General features: G+C 39.7%; 2 protein-coding genes across 9 annotated transcripts in view; one reads left to right on the forward strand and one right to left on the reverse strand.

Moving 5' to 3' along the window:
* The window catches only part of USP47 (ubiquitin specific peptidase 47), a 58,754-nt gene extending 51,369 nt beyond the window's left edge, over nucleotides 1-7,385 (reverse strand). For 5 of the 8 annotated variants that reach the window (XM_054200429.1, XM_054200424.1, XM_054200425.1 and 2 more), the window contains exon 1: nucleotides 7,060-7,385. In XM_054200429.1, the coding sequence (XP_054056404.1) occupies nucleotides 7,060-7,272 (213 nt within the window). In that variant the 5' untranslated portion in view covers nucleotides 7,273-7,385. Of the gene's footprint in view, nucleotides 1-6,279; nucleotides 6,448-7,059 lie in introns of those variants that run through there. The other 3 variants (XM_054200427.1, XM_054200430.1, XM_054200431.1) reach the window with 3 other exon arrangements.
* A 1,934-nt stretch (nucleotides 7,386-9,319) lies between these two features.
* GALNT18 (polypeptide N-acetylgalactosaminyltransferase 18) overlaps nucleotides 9,320-25,810 on the forward strand; it is a 342,505-nt gene continuing 326,014 nt past the window's right edge. Inside the window, exon 1 of the mRNA XM_054200443.1 lies at nucleotides 9,320-9,520. Coding sequence (XP_054056418.1) covers nucleotides 9,481-9,520 — 40 coding nt within the window. The 5' untranslated portion in view covers nucleotides 9,320-9,480. The remainder of the gene's footprint in view (nucleotides 9,521-25,810) is intronic.

Consider the following 25,810-nt stretch of genomic DNA (forward strand, 5'->3'; position numbering starts at 1 on the left):
ACATTCAAAACCCACCTGGACACATCCCTTTGCAACCTGCTCTGGCAGGGGGGTTGGACTAGATGATCTCCAGACGTCCCTTCCAACCCTACGATTCTGTGAAAAGATGTAAATACAGGGCTAATTTTTAACTCTTTAATAACTGTCTAATTTTAAACTGTCCACCTGTTGCTGCAGAAGGCTGAAGAGAAGCTGAATAACAAGGTGAGTCTGCCGGGATTCTTTGTGTAGTTCTCTACCAACATCGCAGAGAATGAAGGATAACAGTTAAGAAGGTAAGCACCCATAAAGCATGGGCATAAACTCTATCTGCTACCACTACCGCAAAGGGCCCCAGGGAGATCACAGAACTCTGAAGCACAATGCCTCCATAGAAGGTATAGATATATGAGGAAGGACCTAGGTGATTTTTCCAAATCATAGAATCACAGGATTGGAAGGGACCTCTGGAGATCATCTAGTCCAACCCCCTGCCAGAGCAGGGTCACCTAGAGCAGGTTACACAGGAATTCGTCCAGACGGGTTTTGAATGTCTCCAGAGACGGAGACTCCACCACCTCTCTGGGCAGCCTGTTCCAGTGCTCTGCCACCCTCACAGGAAAGAAGTTCCTCCTCATGTTTAGGTGGAACTTCCTATGCTCAAGTTTGTTCATCAAATTATGATGAAAATATTTTATTTACAAAAAAACAGATACTACTTTAAGTTGCTATATTTGCTAATTTTTTATTTTCCTTCATTCATTGTTACTAATCTCAACACAATACCTATACAAATCAGTAAACATACCTGCTTTCCACTCCTTTAGCTTCTGCAGTACTCTGCCAGAATTCTTCAAAAAAACCCATTATTTACATCTGTTTTCAGACATTAGCTACAGTGAAGACTTTTGTAGTATATCAAGTATATTTCTCACACAGCTTCAAAATTAGACCATTCACCAATCCTATGGAATTCATGCATAATGAATGTTACTTAAAAGGCTTTCATCACACCTGATTACTGAGAAGACACACCTGAACTGCAGCATGGTAACCAGTTCTAAGATATTCACAGAACTGCCAATCTAAAAATAATCTGCTGTCACTTTTCAGAAGCACCCAAAGTATCTTTGTGGTCACAATCTCAAAGATTAAACTGAATCAAGTGATTTTTTTTTACCGATTTTACCCCTTAAGTTTTTAGAACATGGCCAACATGTCCTTTTTAGAAGTTATTTCATCTGCCAATGCTATTCAGGACCGCTTGTTCAGCACAAGTTGATTACATGCCAAACATTGCAAAAACAAAGAAAATACTACACACTTCACTGTGGCAGAAACTATAATCAAGTTGGTTATCATTTCATCAGAAGTTCACAAAAAATTTACTAGTATTTTCAATTATTGGTTCTTTAGTTGCTAGTGGCATTGTTTTGAGAATATTTTGGTCAAGACAAAAAAAACAAACACCACCAAAACACCCAACAAAAAGCTAAACAGGCAGCTGGCATGAAGGTATACTATATTAATTCTCAAAGGGACAAAGTGTAAAACATCAGCTTTAAGTGTTCACAGAAGGACTGAAAAACTTTATCAAACTGAATAAAAAGTCTGAACATGTATATGTAACTCAATCACTCAATTTCCTAGAGACATAACTTTCACACTTAGTTTCTTACATAAATCCCAATATATTTTCAAATGCAAGAGAAAGAGTGGAGCCGTAACTGGATATATGAACATCTGTACATATTTTAGTCATTACTGTATCAATTGTAATGTACTGGGGAAAAGGTTTAAAATAATACCTCCCCCCCGCCCAAGTTTAATTCTGACAAGACTAAAACATGTAAGTCAAAGGTAACACAAAGACAATTTACGGGTCTATTTCAGTAAGTGTCCACAAGTTTAAACTTTATATTTACATCAATACATTATATCAGAAAAAGGAAGCTGGATAATCATGATTTTCATCAGTATTTCTGCGGTAGGACAATTCATATTTTAAGATTATGACACAAGGCCACATTGATCTAAAGGTATGCAGTTACTTAGTTTTTAAAACCAACAGAAAATAGAATTACTGTAATTTATCTATTTAAAAATGGCAACAAGCAAAGCACTAGAAACTTTTTTGTTGCATACTGAAATCCTGAGCTCAAGAAAGACAGTGTAGAACATAACACTGACAGATCTTTGAAGTATCCTGTGCCTCCAGAGAACTCCTTCACAGCTTCGGAAAAAGTTCATTACTAATTTGAGAAACAGCGTGTAGCTACACAAAAAATTAAGGATTATAGTAGTGTACTCATTTGATTTAGAAACTTTAATCACCGGTGACCCACAAAACACCAGAGAAAATTGCATTTCTTGTTTGTGGTAATAATCAAAATGTATTACCACAGTAATAAAAATTAAAGTGGTATGTTATATAGTTGTCAGATTTATTCTACTGAGTATAGCTTCAACTAGCAGCATTTAAAGAGTGAGGTTCCAGTACCAAGTGCTACCTAAGAGGTAGCTGGTACCTCTTAGGAAAAAAATTTTCATCAGATTATCTCAAGCTGCTATAAGATAATTCTCCTGATCACCTTTCTCATACTACAGATTAAACACCCAGATGAATATAGCATGGGGAACTAAACCAGGACTGAGAAGCCCAGTGGCTGAACTAAGCAGGGAAAGATCTTGTGTTCTACTCTCATGCCTCGTTCACCAAACTAAATTACTGCCTGAATACCATTCAGAAAGTGTCTGTTTGCAGGGAACATGACTTGGTGGAACTGTGCATGGATTTTCTGGGGTTTTTTTCCTAAATTTGATTTCCAGAATATCTGCTCAGTCAATGAAGTAGTCAGTTTCTCCATTTGTCACAATCACACCTTTATGTTTTACAATGGAGCACACCAGAAGGAAAGCAGGAAAAACTGATCAATTACACAAGCTGTAACCACTTGTAGAATCTCTGAATAGAGAGGAATGAAAGAACAAGGATGTCATCAGCATTGAAAATAACAGCATCCCTTTACTAAACAGAATTGCAAAACATCTTCGTCAGATTCCTGCTCTTCTAATGAAGAAGTTAGAGCGATACCAATCAAGAAACATATTTTATTTGTTCAGCGCAGAAGATTAAAATGGATTCATTAGTGTAGGGATGAAGAGACTCACATAAGTTAGCTGAGAGAGAACTCACACTACCTTCTTTGATTTAATGGCAGTAAGTACAAAGCATACATTTATTTACTCTGACAGGTGTACTTTGGATAGTTCAGGCTGGAACATGTTGAGAAAATATCTGCACAGCATTTATTTAATTGGTAGCACAGACATTTCAAAAACCTCATAGCAGAACATACTTTTTATACTCTGACCGGTTCTTTTTATATTCTGTCCAATTCTGGGCAATACTCACTAACTTCAGACACATCTTGATTTTTCAAGAAAAGTCTTAGTAATGTTCACTTACATTACCAGTAAACAAACACATGCATCTAACTTTCTGTGCTGATTAGAATATTTCATTATTTTCTATTTGAGGTAGATTTGCCCAAAATACATTTCAGGTCCTCGTTTCCTCTCAGAAACACTGGAAGTCATAGACTGTTTTCCCTTCTAATTGCACCATTTTCTACTTATTTCCATTATTTTCTTACTTATACTATTCCCCCTCCCTCCCTGGGGTTACTGTTTTACTAGACTAATGGGGGAAAAATTGACACCTAATAACAAAGCAATTTTTAAAGAACATACTTAACATTTACTACCAGAGCGCAGCAATGTCCTGTATGTTTCTCAATGCCTTCTGTTTTATTGGATATAAAAGAAGACTAAGTTGAATGGCTTATCTTTCAGATGAAGAGAGAAAAGGAATTGAGGACGGGAAGGAAAAGGAACGTGGACCAGTTCACCCTGAACCCCAGACCTAGCAAACACCGCCCCCACTATAAGGAATTATTGGTGACACAATTACAGAAACAGCTGGGGAAGCATTAGGCAGTGGTGGGGGTGCAAGAACAAATTTAGTAAACGCCTGTCTAACTTGGGCAAAAAATCTTAATATAAAAAGAAATCCAACACTGCGTTATTAGAAACTGTTTTAATACCATCTGTTCCAAATGGAAAAGAACTTTATGCCAAAGTTATGAGCAAGAGAAAATAATAAGACTCTGATTACCTGTACTTTAGAGATGCAGCTGAACCTATGCAATATTCAAAAGAAAAACTTTCATAAGAGACTACTAAAAGATATTCTAAGTGCAGCAGTGAAACTACTAGTATTTTGTACCCATGAAAACATGCTATTACTCTTTCCAAAAGTTTATGAAAAAATCCACGCAACATACTTTAAAAACAGCAGTCTGAGTGCCTGTTAGCACACACACACATATATACACATACAAACACAAACTGAAGACTTATAAGCAACCTAATGTCTATCTTTCCATTCTTAAAACAGAGGCTGTTAATGTTACAGACACCTTCTACTACCCTATCTCTCATAGTATCACGTACGCTCGTAGACAAGAGCCAAACTCCTTTTCCCATCCACTCCTTTAGACAATTAGTCATTCCCCAGATCGACTTAAAGCAAACATTACATTTTTTCTTGCTCTTTTATGCTGGAATGCAAAGGAAAAGTATGGTTTTGTACTCATCTTTAGCAGACATTGGTTCACAACCAGGTTTCATCTTTGAAATAGCACAAGACTGTGAGCTATACAAGCTATACTCAGTCCATTGGGAAGGGACAAAAAACACGAACTGTAATCCTTTATCCACCCCTAAAGGGCAGAACTGAAACTCCAAACGATCTGCTGTGCCGCCAGCTGCTCAGAAAGGCATAATAGGAATATTTAGAAGGCTGTTGAGAACTGAGAGACCTAGAGAATTCTGTTTACCCAGAACTCACAGTGTTCTCTGCAATGAGACTGTTAATGAATCTCAAAAGGGCTTAATGTGAATGCTGTAGCGTAAGATTTATTAAACTTCCTATCACTCAAAGAAAAACGAGGACATACTGAAAAACATTGGAAAAGCTGAAGATAAACTTCTATTACAACATATATATAACCAGATAGGACCAACACAATTAGTTAATCTCCTTTCCTCTTCAATTTGATTTTTCTTATATTCTGTTTTGTTTAAAAAACACTTGGGGGCACAATAAAGAGCTTGAGAAAACTTGCTTAGAAAAAACAACTTGCAATGTACAAAGTTCATAGATTTCACACTGTATATTTAAGGCATTCATATCTATAACATGTATTCATCTTCCTTTACCCACACTTCCCTCCCTAAAGATAAAAGTACATTCAAAATCCTAGTCCAATGAGTCAGTTAAAAATACACATCTGAATCATTCGTATATTCTGAATGCAACTTTAAAGCCAACAGGGATACTATTAATACATATAACTAAAGAAACAGCCTCAGCTAGCTGCTTTTATTAATCACCTTGTCTGTTCCAGTTAACTGCAACTGATGCCACAAGGTTTCTCCTGCCAGTCTCCTTGTTTGTTTGTTTTTAAAATTAAATATTTAAGTACACTAGCTACTGTCTTCTATTCTTGGTCTTATAGTTTTGGAGATTTTTTTTTTTTAAAGCAAATATTTAAGCATACTACTACACTCCATCCCTCATTTGAAGTTTCTGGAGATTTCTATTTCCTGTAAAAAGACTTAACATAGTCCTTTAAAATTTAGCATTTTAAGAAAGCAAACGAGGTAAAGTTTACCTTTGTCCTACATACATCCTATACTTACCTGTACAATTGTATGTTTGTTTCTAAAATTCACTATTGGTATTTTTTTCACAGTTCTGCTCAAGGATACCGTTTAAGGATCATCACCTCTTTTTGCTAAACTCTACAAAATTTAAGTCCTTGACTCACAAAGCTTCCCGTAAGAATACATGGTGGAACAGGTAGATATCACAAGCTACTGACATTTGATGAAAAACAACAGCAAAGATTTGAGTAATTTATCAGAATAGTAAAACTGTCAGAAAAGTTGGCTGAATACGTAAGCGTACCAGATCACGAAATAAAGCTTCTGCTAATGCTACTCTACAAATAACCGTTTCCAACATTTCACGCCATCGCTGGAAGACTCCTTCCCCTGCACAGTATCGCTCTTGCTTGACACGTGTCATTTGCCTATCGCTGCAGGACAGAGGCTTAGTCTTCCTCTTTCACGCAGGCTCTTATCTTTAGCCCTATGGCCAAAAACAAGCCTTCTCCCTTCCTCCTGCAGCAGAGGAGCGATGAGAGGCCCACAATAAAGGAAAACTCAACTCACCGCTGAGCCGGGACACATTTTCTCCGGCACCCACCGCAGGCGCTAGTCGCCCGTTCTCTGCACCGCTTCGTACCGGCGCCGGGGAGACACGGAGCCGCCCCACGAACTCGGCAGCGGCCCCCCCGGGCTGCCATTTCGCACGCCGGGCCCCTTTCCCCCGACCGAAGACGCCCTCGGGCATCCAGAGACCCGCCTGGCAGTCGGGGCCTACTCTCTCCTCTGCCCCCTCAGCTCAGGGCCCTCACACGGAGCCTCCGCCTACCACCCCCCCACCCCCACCCCCCGCCGCCAGCCCGGAGGCGAGCTGCCCTCCCGGAGGGCTCCGCACAAGACCTCTGACACGGGGAGCGGCCCGGCCCGCGGCCGAGCGCAGGCGCCGCCGGCGCGGCCCGGCCCCGCCGCCACGCAGGCCGGCCTCCCCGCATGCCGCGACACAGACAGGTGCAACTCTCCGGCCGCCTCCGGGGCCTTGCGCAGCCCAGCCTGGGCCCCCGCCTCCTCCCCCCAACACACGGAAAAGCCTCCCCTTGCCCCGCGCAGCACCATTAACCCTCCACCCCGGCCCCCCACGGTCCAAGGGCTGCCTAGCCCCCTCACAAAGACAGGCCCTCCCTCCCGGCGGGCCTCGCACCGAAACAGCGAAGCCGAGCCAGGCCGGCCCGGGCCTCCTCCACTCCCCTCCTCGGCTAGCCCCGGCACCGCGGGCCTCCCGCACGCCGCAGGGGCCACTACCACCTCCCCCCACGGCGGCCGGCCCGACGCTCCCCCGCTCCGCCTCACCTCTTTGGGGACGAGCTGATTCTCCTCGCTGGGCACCATGGCCGGTGGCGCGGCGCTGGGCCCGCAGCAGGCTGAGCTGAGCGTCGTCGTCAGCAGCGGGAGGCGGGGGGACGCCCGCGGCTCATCCTCCTCCTCCGCCGCCGCCGCCCCAGCCGGCGAGGGCAGCGCCCGCCCCCTCCACCACCGCCAATCATTGGGGAAAATGGCCGCCATCACTCTCGCGAGAGCCGAGGCAGCCCCATCGTCACCCGCCGCCGTCCTCGCCTTCGCCCCAGCAGCGCTGCCGACCCTCGGCTTGCCCGGGCGAGGTGCGCAGTTGCGGACTAGGGACGAGGAGCGGTGTGGGACTCGTAGCGTGTAGCGCCCCCCCCCCCGCAGGCGGCCAGGGCAGAGCCCCGCGTCCCGTCCTCCTGCCGGCGGCCGTAAACGGTGCTTTGCTGTCACTGTTCCTCCCTCACGTTACTCTGCCCCCAAGAGAGCCACTGTCCGCAGGGAGGCCGGGACGGCCCTACCACTGCCATTTGCCTCTGTACCCTGCCTGCGTGGATCAGGGAGAGAGTAACGTGATTAAAATGGAGTTGGACTAATGGAGTGACGAGGAGCAGTATATACAGAGATCATAGCCTGCAGCTGTGGAGAGGTTATAAGGGCCTCCCGTGGGCCTTCCCCCCCTCATAAGAGCAGGGCTCCCTGCCAGGCTGCTGCCATGAGGTAATAGGAGCTAGCCTGCACTATGGGGCTCTGCTTCCCTTCACCCCACACCTGGGGGGCTTCTGCCAGAGCTAAGGAACCCGGGATGCAGTTTAAGTTTGTTTCACTAATTTCTTCCGTGCCCGCCCCCCCCTCCCCCCCCGCATCTGGGTGTAACTTGGTGTGTGGCTGTGGGGTTAGGGGACCAGCAGGAGTGGAAGGGTAAGCGTGGCCTGATCCCACCAAGGCACAGGTACCCAGAAAGTTAGTGCCCAGAAGTTGTTCTTTGAAAGCGTACTGTGAAGTATGTGCTTGCTTCTCTAAATTTAGAGTTACTAGTGCATTTTCAAATTAAATGTAAGACTATTTCTGTGACATCACTTAATTGTTGATTTCTGTCTACAACAAGCTTAAATATATCAGTTTTTTGTGTCAGCTGAGGCATGCTAAAAGCTAAATACTAACCACTAGAATGGCTAAAACACACACTAGGAGAAAAGTAATTGCATGTTAATGTCTACTTGACTGCAAAATAGTTTTTAAGGTAAAAAAATATTCTGCCTAGCTAATGAAGAAGAATGGTACATGGTAGTTGTATGTTTTTGTGCAACTATTTTTCTCATTATTTTAGTGTCCTCTTGTGGAAAAGTGCAGAATTGAGGATACTTTTAGATTTGGTGTCCAAGAAACTTTCTGGTTTTTGGTATTTTTTGAAGCCCATTGTACTGAAGGTTATTGGAAATCTATTGTGAAGATTTCCTAAAATTAAATGACCTCTTCTACATTTTAACGTTTGAAGTGTGTAGTATGGATATCTCAGGGTCCCTTCTCTCATCCTGCTTTCTCAAAGGTGAGATGAGTAACACGTTTTGGAGTCAGGGTATGTTACTAGTATTTATTCTAGTATTTTAACACTTTAAAAAAGGCTTCAAAGCAGTAATTTCTGTGATTAAAAACATCAGTAGTTTAATTTTTGTCTTTCAAGTGTGCTAGGGTGGGTGCTAAGTTTCTTTTTTATTTTTTTTTGTTTGTTTTGGTGGTTTTTTTCCAGTTCTGCTCCTCGAATTAAACACACCAGTCCCCACGTTGAAAACTTACTTGAAGCAGTTTTCAGATGTATTTCTGACCTGTTTTTCGTTACATAACTTAATAAGATCAAGTTATTTATATAGCAAAGGTCAGGAGGTTCTCTGAGACAGGAGCTCTTGTCCTCTAGTTGTAAAATATGTTGCACCTGAAAGCTACTCACCATAGACATTTGAGCTCTAATATGATGAAATCAAGTATCAAGGCAGGAACCTGGGAGTCCCTTGCTTTTAATCATACTGTATGTTAAGCACAGGGTTATGCAGGGCTACCCTTTCATTACAGGTAAAAGTATGTAGAACAGTTGGGATTTTTTAATAGGAAAGACAGTATGGAATTAATAAACTCATGTCTTTTAGAAAAGAGAGGGTTTTTTATTAATGCTTATCAGAGGTGTAGTTGATTAAAAGGTTTGAGATCTAGTTGGGTTTTTTTGAGGGGGACTTTTGTAAGCATCTTGGTGTTAGAAAAGGTATAGTTGCAGAAGAAATGGAAAACATTATTGACATTTGTAGATACTTGAAGAAGCACAGCAGCCTGGTGATCTTCTGTTGTCCAGTGGTGTCCAAAGATCCATGAGATTAGCGAGCAAGTACTTGTGTTGAAGAGCCAGAACAGAGATGTAAGCTTGCAACAGAAGGCGATATGCAATCATCAAAGCACTGGCTGGGAGCCTCCAACAGTGGTATGTGACTGATGAGCCTGGTGTTACTTCCCGCCCCCTCCCCCCCCCCCCCCCCTTTTTTTTTCAGGGACACACACACACCACAACCTCTTTTCAAAGTTCTTTTGACTTTCTGAAGTGTTAATGTTCTTATGGGTTTTTTTGCTGCCCTTTGTGCTTAACAAGGGGCAAAGCTGTGGGACTCGTGGATTTTAATTAAAATGTATTGTTCTATTGGGATAAAGAGGTAGCTACCAGAAATAAGTGCCTACTAGATAAGAATCAGGAGCTTGTTTTTTAAAGTACTTTGTTAGATCCTCCTGCCAACCTTTAAAACTGCAAACATCTAGTGTAGCCTGTGTGCATGAAACATCTTTAATGGAGCAATAATCTCTAGTTAATAATTAAATCCCCAGGATCTTTTGTAATTTGTGGATGCTACAGTAGTCTCTTTATGTGAGACTTCTTAAAGAGGCATATTCAGAACTCAAGTTTTATGAAGGGAATCCTAGCCTTATGTGAAGACTGATTTAACATATAACAGATTTAACTTGTTACTAGTGTGAAGAAAAATCGGTATCTCAGAGTAAAAATTGTGCTGTATTTGCAGTTACAGGTAAATTTCTTAAGTTGTTGATTGTCAAACTGTTGTTTAGAGATGCATTAATGAGTGTCACAAGAACTAAAGTGTGTCAATTTTCAGTCAATGACGCTTGGACAGTTTTAGTCAATACAGTACTTATCACAGTAATGTATGCATTGCATTAATGGAAAAGTAGTTGTGCAACATTGGTAAGCTAGAGTAAATAGGCCTTCATTATAAGAGATGATGGACTTTTAAATTAGTCCGTGGAAATGGGATACCTCCCCCCCTCTACAGCCTGTTTAAGTTTATGCATTAATCATTTCTCCTCCTTGGTAAGAATTTGCACGCTCCTGTCCCAACACCCATGTCCAAGATTTGATGAATAGTGAAAAAAGTTTTAAAAACCAAATGGAGAGAGGCCTGCCGAGTAGCTCTTTGTATGCAGTTGTATGCCGAGAACTCTAGGGGTGCAAAATCTTGAGAAAACAGGTAAATGTCAGAATACAAACCAATATTGTCTTTACCAAAGTAATATTATCCTACCTGTTTGAAATAGAAAGCCTTTGTAAAGAGGATTGTGTAGACTAATACCATTGATTTGGGATGTCTTCTCTGAAATACTTCAGTTTGATTGTTCAATTAGGCTGTTGGTGGGAGATCCATTTCCCGTTTCAGAGGTTGGTGGTCTTATTTGTTAGAGCCAGCATCACAGTGGTTGCTTTCTTCTGTATTGTTCTGTTAAAAAAACCCAAACAAGCACCAAACAACAACAAAAAAGAACCACAAAAACAAGCCCCAAACAAACCCCCCCAAATCCCTCCAAACCTGAAGTTTGCAACCCTCTGCAAGTTGCTAATGAATATTAAAATGATACAGCTATTCTGTATTTGCCAGCAGTAGAAATGTAGCTAGCGCTGATGCAGTATTCTTTTAGAGCTCTTCTGCGTTGTCAGCACTTTAAGGAAAACCAGCTGAAGGCCTCTCCCCTTTTCGATCTTTGGCAAGTCCGTGCCTACTGATAGAAGAGGAGATGTGTGAAAGTTCAAGATATCACAATCCAGCAGTTCATTGCACTGCTGGTTACTTTGCTGTTTGAGCCTCAGGTAAATTTTCTAGAATTGCACAAGAAGTTTTGAAGCATTTCTCTGAAAATCTGCAGACTACTGACTGCATCATCCTGTCCTTGCAGTAAGGAAAAAAAAAAAAAAATCAGTAAAATTGGCCCTGATATGGATGGAGTGAAGGTAGGGTGGGGGGAGAATTATTATGGAGAACAAGTAGAATTAGTACAAAGTAAAGAAGGGACAATTATAGAATTCTGCTTGTTCACAAGTGCTTTTTGCTGGATTTCTGTTTCTTTGATCTTACCTCCCTAAATATGAAGCAGGCCAATAAAAGGCTAAAATGCAAATTAAGATCTTTAAAAAGGGAACACACATTATTTTTAATTCTTCTGTAACTGTTGTTAGAAAGGGGCTTTTCTATTTTAGCATTTTGGGCTGTTTAATGAATGTGTTAAGGACTGGAATCAAACTATTAATTTAAAGATAAGGTATCATTAAATAATTTTCCATGATCTGTATCTTTAAAAAAAAAAAAAGATTGTAGTCTTCCATGCCTAAAGAAATGTATGCATAGGAAATAAAAAAAAAATCAGTTTCTAAGAGTCGAGAATGCTGTGGGAAATTAAAGCTTTACGTGGGAGATTTACTATGGAAAAAGTATTCTTTAGCTTGTAAATTGTAGTAAATAGTCTTGTAGGTTTAGTAGGTAGGTAAGCAGCCCTCTGAAGTTAAACTTCATGAGATTAAGAAAAAAAGCTCTGTTTAGAGTTCAGTGCTAAACATTGTGTTCTGTTCTTAAATAGTGTTTTCTGCTATAATCTTTATGAGCATGCAAGTGATTTTTCTGTCCTCTGACACTAATACATGCCAAGACCTTTTTAATCAAAACCAGTAGGGGATTATTTTAATGAATTATAAATCAGCAGCCAAGATTCATTGACATTTTTGTTACAGATTATCTTCTTACTCTGATTTCAAGACACTGACTGTTCAGATGTTAGCTTAAGAAGTTAGTTTTCTTTTTTCCATGATAGCATTAATCTTGTATGAATTCCTGAATGGGTTTGAAGCTGAAAGTACAATTGTTAAGAGAAACAGAAATCCTGCAGAGAATTTTGCAGGACCATAGGTTTCTTTATTAACTCTGAATTCTTGTGTCAGCTTGACTTAAGGTTTTCAGTATTGTGTACTTAAAACTACGGTGCAGTTTCTAGCATTAATAGTCTAAACAAAACACAGTTCCAGGGCATTTGACCTCTTGATGCACTTGTCAAAACCTTCCTGGTGTCATTTGGAGTAAAACACCTGCCCTAGCAGGCCAGCTTCCACTTTGTGCGGTGTTTGGAAACAGATGTGGGCTGGTATCATGTAGAGTTTGTGAGATCCAAGCAAATCTCACACAGGGTTTGCTGTCTTAGGCTCATGGCCAGACTGTAACTCTTCTATCTAAAATGTGTGCAATAGCTTGGAAATCTGCTGTCTTTTTAAATGTGCAGACTAGTGAAGTGTACTGCATAAATCCTTTCTGGAACAGGGGATAGTATGTTATCTAACGCCCTCCTCTAAGTCTAGGGGGTTGCAGAGGGGAAGGCATCTCTATACCCAGCAACATAGCAATGGCTTACGTGTGGGAAAGCAAGCAGAAACGAGAGTTGCCTTGAATGCATACCATGATGGTAATGTCAGTCACCAAAGTGGTTCAGTTATTTCAGAGGTTCAAAAAAAGTGGACAGTGACATAGTCAGTATATTTGAAAACACTGAATTAGCACTTACCACACATGAGGATTACTCTTGGAGTGAAGTGTAAAAGGCAGCACAAAATAAGACTATGTAATGCGCAAAAATAGCAAGAGTAGCTTCACATGGGGCTGCTCTCAGTATGGGCACTCAAAAAGTATTTATAGCTGCCCTTGGGTCCAGGGGAGTTAAATAGTTCAGCTTTGCATTAGGGGTTCCCAGTGACCCTTCAGATTAAATCTGGTGACGTTTAATATTACAAGCAAGTGCTAATTATACTGCTTACAGCTCTTTGGGCAAGCAGGAAGTGGTTTCCCATCCTCAGCAAGCCCTAGCACATACGGAACATTCCTTCCTCCCAGATTTAACATCCTAGGTGGCCTTCCCGTGGATGAGACATGTTTTCTTCGCATTTTCTTTGTAATGTGTCATGATTATCAGTGTAAAGCAGTAGCTTGCAGCTGCCTGGGCCTCACCCCTTCCCCTCACTGAGGAGATGGAGGGAAGTGCAGCACTTGGCATGTTTTGAATGTGCAGTCCATGTCTTTGAGTGGAAGGGCAGTACCTGCAGCAGGATCGGTGCCTTGGGCTGCCTTGTGGTGTGGTCTGCCTTTGGCCTGTCTGCACTGACAGCCTTCTCAGCTGGGTGGGAGCAGAAAGCAGAAGGGGTCTGTTGCCTCTCTTCCCATTTCTCCATGAATGCTGCTTGCTGACAGGGCTTGACACCACTCTCTGCTTTGCTCATGCCCTCACTAATAATTTTCTTCCACTGGTGGTGGGAGAAGCTATGTATTTTAAGGAGTGTTGGGGTGGGCTGGGTTATTTTATAACTGTATTAGGATCTCTAGGGGGAGGGGAGTTGCCCTTCATCGGTGGTCATTCCTTGTGCCAGGCCTCCCTCCTGTCCACGACAGGAGGGCCATGAGTCTTCAGCCCTGTACCTTCCTGCTTGTGCAGTCTGCATAGCAAACATTGTGTCTCCACAATGGTAGGGGCTCAGACTGTCCTGCCATGAGGTTGCTCTAACGTAGCTGTTAGGTAGTATGTGCATAGCTGTTGGGAGGCTTGGTCTAAAACCTGCTGCTGCCTCTGTGGTTTTCCAGGCTCAACCTTGTCCTCATTTTGCAATAGGCTGTCCCCTGAGCTTCTGCAGCTTTCTTGGGCTTTAAGGGCTAGTCTGCTGGGGGGGTTGCTAATCTCTTTCTTGCATGAATTAATGTAGCTTTACCTTTGGCAGCAGCAAAGGGAGCTGCCAGAGGTCTTGCATAGCATTTAAAATGTCAGCTGCCAGTCCAGAGCAGCTGCCAGCGCTGGAGCTCTGGCAGGGGGAATGCTGTCACAGGGCCAATGCAGGCAATGTCACTGTGGACACAGTGTGAGTCAGGCTGGGCAGGGACTTGGGTACAGAGTATCCTGATGTGGGTAAAATGCCCTTTGAAACCTCCCAGCAAGTTGTCTCCCATGTTGCTTGGGTGATACATAAGGAAATGCCACTGGCTCTTGACTGTTGCATTTTGTATTCAGACCTGACTGTAAGTAGCCTGTCAGAGCGTGGGGCCTACAGTGATAAAGGAATCCTGTGAAACTGGTAGTCTCTTTTCTGGGTGAAAGATTAAGGCAAAGCACTACCGACCTAGTGAGAGTCTTAAGAATGTCATTTCTGAAAACAATCTCATTTTGTTCAGGTATATGCCAATTTTGATGTTGTTTTAAATTCACTTTTTCTTTTAAATGTTTGGAATACATCTGTTGGTTGGACTGAATTAAAATGGGGAAAAATAATAAAAAAAATTCATAACTACTGACCTTGTTTGTTGTCATTGCCTTTGTGAGAAGATGTCTCTGGAGAGCAGGTGTGTTTCCTCAATATTTTGATTAGAGGGGTTGGTTGCAGAACTTCAAAATGTGTGCACAATTATGCTAATTTGAATCCCCTATTTGCTGTTAGCATGGGAAGTAAATTTCTTTTCATACTGTTACTTCTTTGCAATGAATTGTGCCAGCTGTTACGTTAGATGCATACTGATTTGCCTATCACCTGTGATTTAAACCAGGCTTGTTAATTGTGCCTGTTAGGTGTAAGCCTGTCTAGCAGAGATGCCCAGATAGGTAGAGACAAATTCCAGATCATTTGGATTGAATCCAGATCCATTTATGAGACTTAGCTCTTCAGCAGAGGGTTCTTTTATATGGCAGTGTTAAAGGAAGTGGGCTCACTGGGGTTTTTTCTTTGGCTGGTGAGTAATGTAGGGTGCATCTGTGGAATGCAGGGGTGTGTGAATTCGAAGGGTCTCGATGCCAGGCTCATAGATATAATAATAGGCTGGGTACTGTAGTATTTCTCAGTGTTTTACGTATGGAATTAATCTGTGTCCCCCCTTGCGCAGGAAATGTGTGCCTTTCATGCCCTATGCCTTTACAATATATGTTGGTATTGTTTTCCTTATGGTAACAAAAGATTTACGTTAAGCAGCCCAAACCAATTTTAAATACTAACAGGCATACAGAACTGTGCTTCTGATAGCACCAGTAATGGAAATACTTACTGGAAATCAAATTCCAGATTCATTGATGAGAATCCTGTCTACCAGCATAAGAGTGAGCCAAAAGCATCCATGGACTTTTTGAAGTTGTAGGTTTACTTCTGTGTACAGGACAACTTGAATATGCAATAAAGCCCCCATCCTTTTCTGCATCCAAGATCTGGGTTGTATTACAGATTTATTTTTTTTAAGTCTAGGAGAGTTTCTGAAATGAGGAGTGTGCAAGCCTCACATCAGAGGGTTATCATCAAAACTGCCCAAGAAGTTATAAACAAAGATAAAGTCACTCATATTTGTCTTTTAGGTTTTTTGTCTCTTCTGACCACTGAAGTCTAGGAAAAATAAAAGCTTGTCTATAACATACTTTTCTAACTGCAAAATTGTTGCTAATACCCTGACCATCCTTGGTCTTCCCTGTTTCATTGCTACTCCTTCAGCCTCTTCCTGTTCTTGCTCTTCCCAGATTTTTTTCAAAGAGAGTCTGGAACTGTAATGGCCTTTTGTTAATCTGTGCTTTGTATTCCCATGTTATTTATTTTCATGTCTTTGAATTTATTCAGGATGTAGTACGCATTTTTCAGGCATGAAGAGGTTAACGAAGCTTTAACTACCTCATAAAAACATTCATGTTCTTGGCAGCCTTGGGTTGGTAGTTATTGCTGCAGTCGCATACAAGGACTATTATCCTGTTTGATTGCCACGTTTCTATACAGCCAAACTAGATTTAACAGAATCTTTAGGGTCCTTTTGTACGTTCCTCGGCAGTAATAGCAGTTTTATGGTGCCTCTTTTGAAAATTGAAAGGCCAACTTTTAGTAAGTTAATCAAACCAAGAATTCCTAAGTTAAAAGGTATAAAGTAATGTTTGTGAAAAGGTGTTTTGAAGATGTTTTGTGATTTAACTTTTGGAAATGAGGAATTCATGGCATAAGAAACAATTCTCAAAGCCTCATTACTAGTTGGATTCTGGTTCTTTGCTTAAACCATGGCTTTACTTTATGATGAAGTAACTAGCTAATTTTTTTTTTTTTTAATTTGAGGAAGGGGAAAAAGTGAAAGCAGTAAGAATTAAAGTGGACAGGGTATTTGTTTTTTTTAATATCCACAGAAGTGAGTATTTTGGGAAATTTCAGAGCAATTACTAGTCACTTGTGCTGCACTGACTGTTTTTCATCCATCATGTGACTGAGAATGATGCCACTTAATGTGCTTGGATTGCTTAATGACTTTTTTCTAGGCAATGTTATGTCGTAAAACATAGTTAGGTAAGATGTTGTTTCAACCAGAGAGTTAGTTTGGTACTAATATGCAGTATGAAGAAATCTTGTTAAAACCGTAATACCTGTGGGGCATTCTCAGGCAGAACTGAAGAGCTAGATATGAAGTAAAAAACAAGCCTGTGTTTCTTATGCAGTACTCGCTTCATCTGTATAAAGTCTTGAGGCGTGAGAAGTATGATTTCAGTACATGGTTATGTTGTTTGGTCATGTTGTTTCCATGACTATTTGCTTGTGTACATTTCAGGAGTCTTTAACTGTTATTGTTAAGTATATAAGATGTTTAATGTATCTGAGTGTTGCTGCAGCCTTGAATCTTGGAAATAGCCAAGATTTATTATTTATCCACTTATATTTCATTAGCTGTGTTGCATTTTCTTGCATTTTTAAGGAGGAAGTGCTTTTACTTTATTATAAGCTGCTACTTATTTATTATCATTACCTAGTACTGGTTAGCAAGCATATTCTGTTGTAGCTGAAATACCTAAACTTAGAAGTTTGTATGAAGTATGCTGGTCCTGAGATAATTAGAGTGTGGTTGAGTGCTGTTATTTTGAACCCAGAGAAGGAAATCTTTGGTTTTTAAAACTGAGAGTAATTCAGACTTTCTTTTCTCCTGTAAACTAGATGTATCTATACATTAAAGGAAGCTGGATGTTAGAATCCTGCTGTGAAATGTTAACTGCAGCATGATGTCCTTTGTTTCTTTGAATTTATAACATGTCTTGATCTCATTTAAAAAAAACCCCAACAACTTAAATTTTCCAGAGAGCACAATTAGACCTTCCTCTATTACTATCATAAGAGACTTAATGTGAGTGATTAGCATCTCTCTGGATATGCAGAGAGACTATTTTTATTTTAATAGCATGCTTTAACATCATATTAACAGTGTTTCCTTGTGCATAGTGAATATTATATCATCAGAAAGCATGTGAAATTAATATGGAAATTTCAGGTATTGGAACAGCATGACATAGCTGCATGTGAACGTTAGACTTTACTATGCATGATGTAATTCATGACACTTAAATTTTTGCAAGTTACTGTATATACTAGGTTTTTTTCACATTCAGCTTAGCTTGATGATGGAGAACCCTCCAGAAAAGGACATGGCAAAGTGAAAGGCAAATCAAAAAAGTTTGAAAAAGAATGGGAGATGGAGAAGAAAATAAAATTCAAACTCATCTCTATAAAATAGAACCTGGACGTAAGGGTAGCTGTTACACTGATCATAAAAGGAATAAACGTCTTTAAAAGAACAACCATTATACAGTCCAGGTGTTTTTTTGTTTGTTTGTTTCTGTATCCAAAGAGATTCTGGGAAGAACCAAAACACTTCTATAAAGATACGAAAGAAGGCAAAATCAATAAAGCTACTTCGTGGTAGTGAAGTAGATAGTGACAATTCAGAAAGCTTTTGATAAGAAAACCTATTATATTATAAAAATGCTAAAACATTAAGTTGAGTAAAACCATCTCTCCCTCCTTTCTTTATCACAACAGTCTTTTCTTGCTGAGAAAACTGAACCTAACTTACTGAATCAGAGAGGCAGCTCTAGGTGTCGGAAACCTTGCAAACAGGAGGTCTGTGATTCTGCTGTGAGCTGTTTTGGTGGTGGAATCAGCGAGAGGGTTGAGAAGAACAGGAAATTGCATAAGGATGTCTCTGTTAGTTGTTTACAAGTAGCCAATGCCACTGGAATAAACAGCTGTACAGGCAGTACAGAGTCTCTTTTGTCTTCTAGTCTTAGCAGTACTGGAGATGAAAACTTTTAAAGCTCGGGCCTTGAATTCAGTGAAGGAAGCCAAAGGGATAAGGGAGCTTGTCATATGACTTTGAAAACCGAAGCAATATGTGGTAGTTTTGATCATAGACAAGAGCTTTTTAAATCCAGAAGTTGTTTTTGCCAGTATCGCTCTGTAAAAAAAACTTCAGTAGACAAACACAGAAGTTGAAACCCTTCCCCACTCTACCTCCCAAAAAACCCCACCTCTCTTCCCCTGCGCTGTAGAGGTATTTTACAGTTTTCTTGGGGACCTTTGGACAGAGAAACCTGTGATGAAGAGAGTCGGGTTTCTCATTACAGTATGACATCAAGATGGGGAAGAGAAATTCCTGAAGAAGAGAGTGTACAGTGTGGTCAGAGACCTCTCTCAGCTCTTCAGCCTTAGCCACCTCTTCATTAAGTAGGGAAAGATCTGCAGATGGACTCAAAGAGTGACTAGACCTCAGTTCGCCTTGCAGAATTAGAACAAGTAATGATAACATAGGAGTGCCTTCCTCATTAGAAGCTACTGGTGATGGTTTCACATTTTTTCTAAGATATATGAGGATTTGGAAGCACTAAACATCCTTCTGCAGGTGTAATATTTTCACAGGAAAGGGAACATCATGATTTCACCAAGTCAGAGGTATTTAATGAGGTAAACTATGCTCAGATATTGCTTAATTCATCTTGTTTCTTTACGGTAAAGGTGATTCAGATGCTAAGTCTTCTAGAACACCGTGCATGAATCCAGTGCCAGAAAACAAGGGGAAAAAAGACACCACCAGGAGTTTAATATGACTAAGACGTCCTTGTTGTTCCACTGCTGAGCAAACTAAAAGGAATGTATTTATATGTATTCACTGGAGGTTGTTAAGGCTGAGTTATTATTTCAGCATAGTAGAATGTAGTGAGTGGGTTGGAAAGAAATACGCTCTTGTATTGAAATTATTACACCTCTAGCAGAGATAAAGAATGCTTGATTTACCTTACTGAGGTCTGTAATCTTCCCAAACCTCCTGCATAATATTGTCCAGACACCTCTGTGCTCTATTCTATGTCATCACCCAGTTAAGATGTGCTGTAAGAATGTACCTTTTCATAATTTCTGAAATAGGGATAGGTTAATTTGGTTCTTAGCAGAGTAACCGAAGTCCAGTGACCATGTTTCAATGTTAATGTTAAGTTCTGCAATTGGAAAGGAAGGTCAACTAAATAAGGAAGGATTTTGTCAGCACTGTAGGAAAACCTTTATGCTGTTCTTTTATGATATTGTAGGAATTTTCCTTGCTACCATGTCATGTGTGCATCTTGGTATCTCTGAAGTCCTAGGATAACTAGATTATATTTAGACCCTTTTTTTTGTTATTTTCAAGGAACACCTGGCAAGTTTGTATTTCTGTGTAGCTAGTAGTGTTTTGACATTGTTTTTGGGAAAGGAGAATAGGAGGCAGAAAGCTAAACTGAATGAAACTTTGTTGGATTTAGGTCTAGCAAATTTAAAGACGTTTAAAGTATGAGAAAGAAATGCTGCATGTTCTTGCTATTTTTAAAAATAATTTAACATTAGTCCAAAAATAACAAAGGTATTATGTAAGCATTTTACTTGTTAATCTTTTATTTTTGTGGAAATTTTTTTTTTTTTAATTAAAAGAATTCATAGTAGCTTTTGATTTAAGCACTGCAACTATTTAAATAAAGCTCTTATTTACTGGTACTTGTGTGTTTTCTACAGAGGTCTATATTAATTTGAAATTCAGTATTTTATTTATATGCAGGGAACACATTCCTTCTCCTTCATCTGGCAATCTGCGTGACCCATATTTTGTTTTTTTTATATATCTATACACACACACTGTCTTCAGGTGTAACCTTAAATACTTAAGGCATAGCTCCAACAGAACAGTGGTAAGTTGCCCTTCGGTTAACTTTGCACTCTCTTTTCTAGGTCTCAGGGTGCTTTACTTTTCATAGTCTGAAGACCTTGTTATTCAGATGATAAGGCGCTTGTGTTTTCTAGCCTGACTTACTACTGGTTTTGAAAGTGCAAATAAATATTCAAGAAAGGATAAGGTATTAAATGCACTTTGTTCAATTTGTAAAATACAGTAACTTCAGATTCCTATTGATATACATCTGTCAGATTAAATGTTGCTTATGAAAGGGAAATCCTGTGACTTCTCAGATGTTAAGAATAGATGGGAAGGCAACATAGGGATCCAGAAAAAGGAGCAATTGGGGAGTGCACTTTCATAGCTCTGGTTTTGTGATCTCAATCAGGTTTTGTATGCCTATTGAGGCAAGTAACCTGTTCCCTAAGCTATTGCTGATTTGCGTGCAATGTTTGTATGTAGAAGGAATACGGAATACCTGGGGTAGCATAGTCACGATGGTCAAAATACAAACTTGTATAACAGTCTTTTATTACAAACTTACTGTGTCTGGTAAACTATATATATATTTTTTTTGTCTAAACAGATACATGATAAGCATTTTATTATTTAAAATGGAGTAAGAGTACCTGAACTAGCAAGGCCGTACCGAAAGGCGTTAAACGTCCTTCATGAACAGCAGTGAAAGTGAGACTTGTTAAAAAGTTGAGCAGAACCAGATTTGGTTAAACACTGATAGCAGAATTGTTCCTAATTAAACAGGTAAGGTGAAGATAACACGCAGGAAATAAAGGCAGCAAGAGAAGATACTTTTCAATTTGGGAAAGTTACTATCAAAGTGCAGAAAAGGTGCTGGCATTCTTACATTTCTACACTTCTTCTCACTTCCACAGTGCCAAGTTAGCTGCTTGCTATTTTTGATCTGCTTTTGATGGAGTTCTTATGTAGAGATCATGTTTTACTTTTCTTATATAGCAACATTTTCAGAGTAGAAATTCTTCCTTTGTTCAGTTAGCATTTAACTTACTGGAATTTGAATGTTTAGTTACTCCTGTAACAGTTTTAATAAATTTAAGAATTTATTGCTCTAACAGTTTTTCTAAGTAGTCATTAAGCTATTCTGCAAAAGCTTGACGTTCCAATCTTATGCAAAGGGCTGCTTATTTACCACCCCAGCCCCCTTTTTTTTTGTATAGAGGCTTTGCACAATTAATTTGGTAGCACTTTGAAGTGAACAGTCAGAAAGATGAGATCTCAGTTAAAAGAAGAGGACCATCCAGATGGTCTCTTCAACATGAAGTCATTTATGCGTTCCCACCTAACGCTGGTGGGACTGAACAGGGGTATTATAAAGACAGTTTCTTTGATCATCTCTTCCTATGCCCTAATTTCTAAATTTCTGAAATATGCAGGGTACGTGTACGTTTGAGTTCAGATCAAGAATGTGCTTTCGAATTAAATCTCCTAATTATTACGATTCACTCTTGCTTGGCTGACTTCGTGGAGCAGTCTTTTCAAATGCATATAGTCTGTGGATGCCAAGTCCTGAGCACCACTGATGTATTCTGCAGACCTTCTGTTGGATGGGTTGCGCTATCTGCAGATTCTCCACTCTTAGAGAGAAGTTCTGCAAGTAATATCCTACATTCCCCAAAATTTAAAGTAATATGGGATTCCTTTTGCCTTTGCATCTGTGATAAGACCTTTCAACAGTTTTGTCTCTGTGATTATTTAGCTGTGTGTACTCAAAATATTTACTTGCTGTGCAGAAATATTTACTGCAGCTAGGAAAAGTAACCAAAGGAGAAATGAATAAAGAGAAAGTACCTCAACATGTAGTACAAGCCTGAAGTATGAAGAATAGTTCAAGTGATGGTCATTTATTCTAGGAATCAATGTCGTTGAGCAGCCTAGTGGTCAAAAATATAAATTGCTTTCGTTTTTTTAACTTTTGTCTGTACTTTCTTTTTTTTTTAATCTATGTTGCTTTTCTTAAATCTCATTTGGGGCAAATAATGTTCTTTTTAGCAGTGATATTGCCTGTGTGTAACATTAACAATTGTGGACATGCTCAAGGGATCAGTAGGAAAAGGTCTCTTTTAAAACCTCTGTTTAGGTAGGCAGTCATTCTTTACTTGATGTTTGCAAGGTGAAATACTTAGTATTTTAACTTAATTCTTCAAGGGAGGACCAACTATACCCTGAATAGATCAGAATCCTTAGCTTTTGATTCAGGAAATAATTTCTTTTCAGAAACTCTCATGGGGATTCTTCTTAGAATTCTGCATTCCTTACCATACTCTTATAAATGGCTAAAAATAGTTTCAACATGCACAATACGTCAGATAATAGATGTATGGAAAGTTCTTACTTCAGTATTCTCAAAACGCAGTCTGTGAATCTTTTGGAATAAGATGCATCATATTAATCATGGTTTTGGATGGGCAAGGAGCTGTATCTTAAATTACACGGATATTTTAAATTGCTGAATTACATTACTGAAGAAATGCTTAGAAACATTCTCTAGCTAAACAGTTTTGTGGTAAGAATTCTTCCAGTTTCAGAAAGTGATTTTTCATTTTGCTGATAATAAAGAAGTCCAGTTAGATAAACCTCAGCCAGTTAAAATTTGAATATTGATGATGGATTGAGAGACTGATGGTAGTTGCTTCTCAGTGCAGGTGTGCTGGATATTTGGCTGAACTCAACCTGTAGAAGCTTTAGTAGATCTCCCCAGTGAACATACAGCCATAACTGACACTCCTTCAAAAGAAAGAAAAAAAATAAAGGCTTTGAAGAAAAAAAATAATAGAAGTAGAGTTTTGTAACTCTGGAAGTAGCTCAGTCTTTTCAGCTCCTTTTCACTTCAAAGTTGTGAATTTTCACTGCTTGCCAAAAAAAGAAGTGGTTCCAGCATGGGAATTCACGTAGGAAGATCATCTCAGCTCGCAGGAGCTCAGGGACTTGGACTTCTCAGTTCTTATTCTGGCACCCAAACTCCTGGCACTGTTTGGAGCAGACTTTGGGTTGTCCAGGTTGTAAGAGCTGTTAATGGCTCTTCTAGGATGCTGTTGTATTGGGGCTGACAGTGAACTGAAGGCTGCAGAGGTGGGGTGGCATGGATAATGACAGACTCTACTAGCTGATTCCTCCAGTGGCTATTTTCTCACTCTGGAGATGTTCTGAGTTCGACAGTTAGATAAGCTTTATGGCTCTTCATTGTTTGGAGGAAGCACAGTGTGTATGTACCAGGAGCCACATCTTGGACTGTTACAACACTGCCTAACTGCAAAGGTAGTGAAGTACTGACATTCTTAGTTTGGACTATACTGTAATAGGTATATTTATTTTTTTAATGTGTCTTTCCATATCAACAGAAAATCTGCAAAAAGTCAGGAAAGTCAAATCCTATGTATGAGATCATTAGCTTTGAATTTATTTCTTAAATTCCTCCTCATTTAATAGTCTCTATTACTAAGTTCCTACTGCAATTATCCCTTCCTTTGAAGGTCTTCTGCAGATCCTGACCACTTCTATAGATGGGTTTCTCAGTAGAAGGCTAATTGGTCTGCTCAGCTATGTGAATTTGTGTAGTGTAGCAGAAATCTTATGCTTTATAAAGCATCTCAACCATGCAAACGTGTCCTCTGCACCCCGTAGTTCTAATGCTTTTTTAATAGGTTCAAGAAAGTAAAGTAAGCTTAGGTGAGTAGGAGAGGCAAAAATGTATGAGGGTATACTAACATTCAGAAGTGAGATATGCAGATAAAACATATCAAAACCAAACCCCCTTAACTTTAGGGGACATTGTCAATGGTGACAATGTAAGGTTGCTTTGCAAGTGAAATACATACATCTCCTGAGTCCATTTTTTTTTTTTTTTAAAGAGCTCTCAGACTCAGAAAAGATCTCATGTTGTCAGCTGGGTAACCAGTGTCAGGAAATATAATAAGCAGGTTTTGTTTGCAAATATGGGTAAGCTCATGCATGCTTGTCACATCATCCCTCCTCTCTCCTCATACCTGCTCTTTTCTTGGGCCAGAAGCATTCATATTTACAGGAATTAAAATGGTGATGCAGAGCATCGAAGGATTCAGAGGCTATTACCCATGAATTCAAGACGACTTTGCAGAGGGAGGAGAAATACAGCATATTCTAATCCCTCCTTAAACATGATTTGTTTTAGGCAGTGTTTTCAGATTGAATAAATAACTGAGTACAGAGTTTAGAAACTCCAGACACCTTAAGTATATTGAATTAAAAAAAAAATTAGAGGGCATTGTTGTAGTGAATAGAAGGCAATGTGTTTTACAGAGAAGCGGGTAGAATATGTCTCTTGATTCAGTATGCTTCCAAGTAATTACTAAGAGCAGATCCCGCTGCTAATTCAAACAACAAAACCATTTTCTAATTATATAGGGCCAGATTTTCTGGTTTGCAGTTTCCCAGTGAAGAACTCTCTTTGGGAAGCCGAGGGTAGAATTTTTCCTCATCTGCCTGTCCTTCTGTAGGAACAGGGAAGTAGAAAGGGTATTCTTGACTCACCCAATGCACGCTGTGATGGTGATGCAAACTAATACGTACGTTACACCTAGTATTCAACTAGTAAGTGCCAAAATGTCTGGTAATAGAGGCTGTAGTGCCTTTCCTTCAGAGACACCAAAGCATTTTACATTTGTGTAAATAGCTGTGTTACTCAAATGCGCATAGCAAGATGGTGTTTTATACTATTTTTCAAAGGAATAATAAATGAAGACCATGAGCTGTAATAGACTGTGACAGAACAAGAATAAAATTTAACATTATGCAGCAATGATCGAAAACAGTAGTCTTCTGTCTACTAGCCAGGTGATTCAACTGGAAAAGAACAGCTTAATTTTAGTAAAACCTGTAAAAGGAATTATTTTAATAACCCCTTGTAACATCTTATAACAAATTTACATATTGGGAGAGTGGAGATGTTACTGTGTGTAGCTACAACTGTAAACCCAAATAGCATGACGCTCTTTCTGATGTGTGGAGTTTGCAGGAAGACATGGATTTTGCAGCCAGAAAGAGCGGGTGATTTTTTTTTTTTCTAGCAACAAAGGAAAACTTTAGGCATGCTAATAAAATTAATTTTAGGAGGTTTTCAATATTCCTAGATGAAAGTTGAATATGCATGCAGACTCTATGGCATGTGGCCATTGTAATACTATAAATTTTCTTCTTACTTTCACTTTGATAAAATGAAACATTTTAAAGTTTTATTTTCTGCATTATGCATTTTAAACATGGAAACGGAGGATTGAAATATTCCATTCACAAAGGTGAAGTCAGAATATTTTTATCTTATTAAAGCTACCTTATTTGTTTTCAGAACAGATTCCTGCTGAGGGTATGTAACACTTGTTGAAGTGACAATTTCAGCTGTAAAAACATTGTTAGAAAATTTCTCTCTA

Source organism: Rissa tridactyla, chromosome 4 (genome assembly GCF_028500815.1).
Source record: "Rissa tridactyla isolate bRisTri1 chromosome 4, bRisTri1.patW.cur.20221130, whole genome shotgun sequence".
In the NCBI taxonomy this organism is placed as follows: Eukaryota; Metazoa; Chordata; class Aves; order Charadriiformes; family Laridae; genus Rissa; species Rissa tridactyla.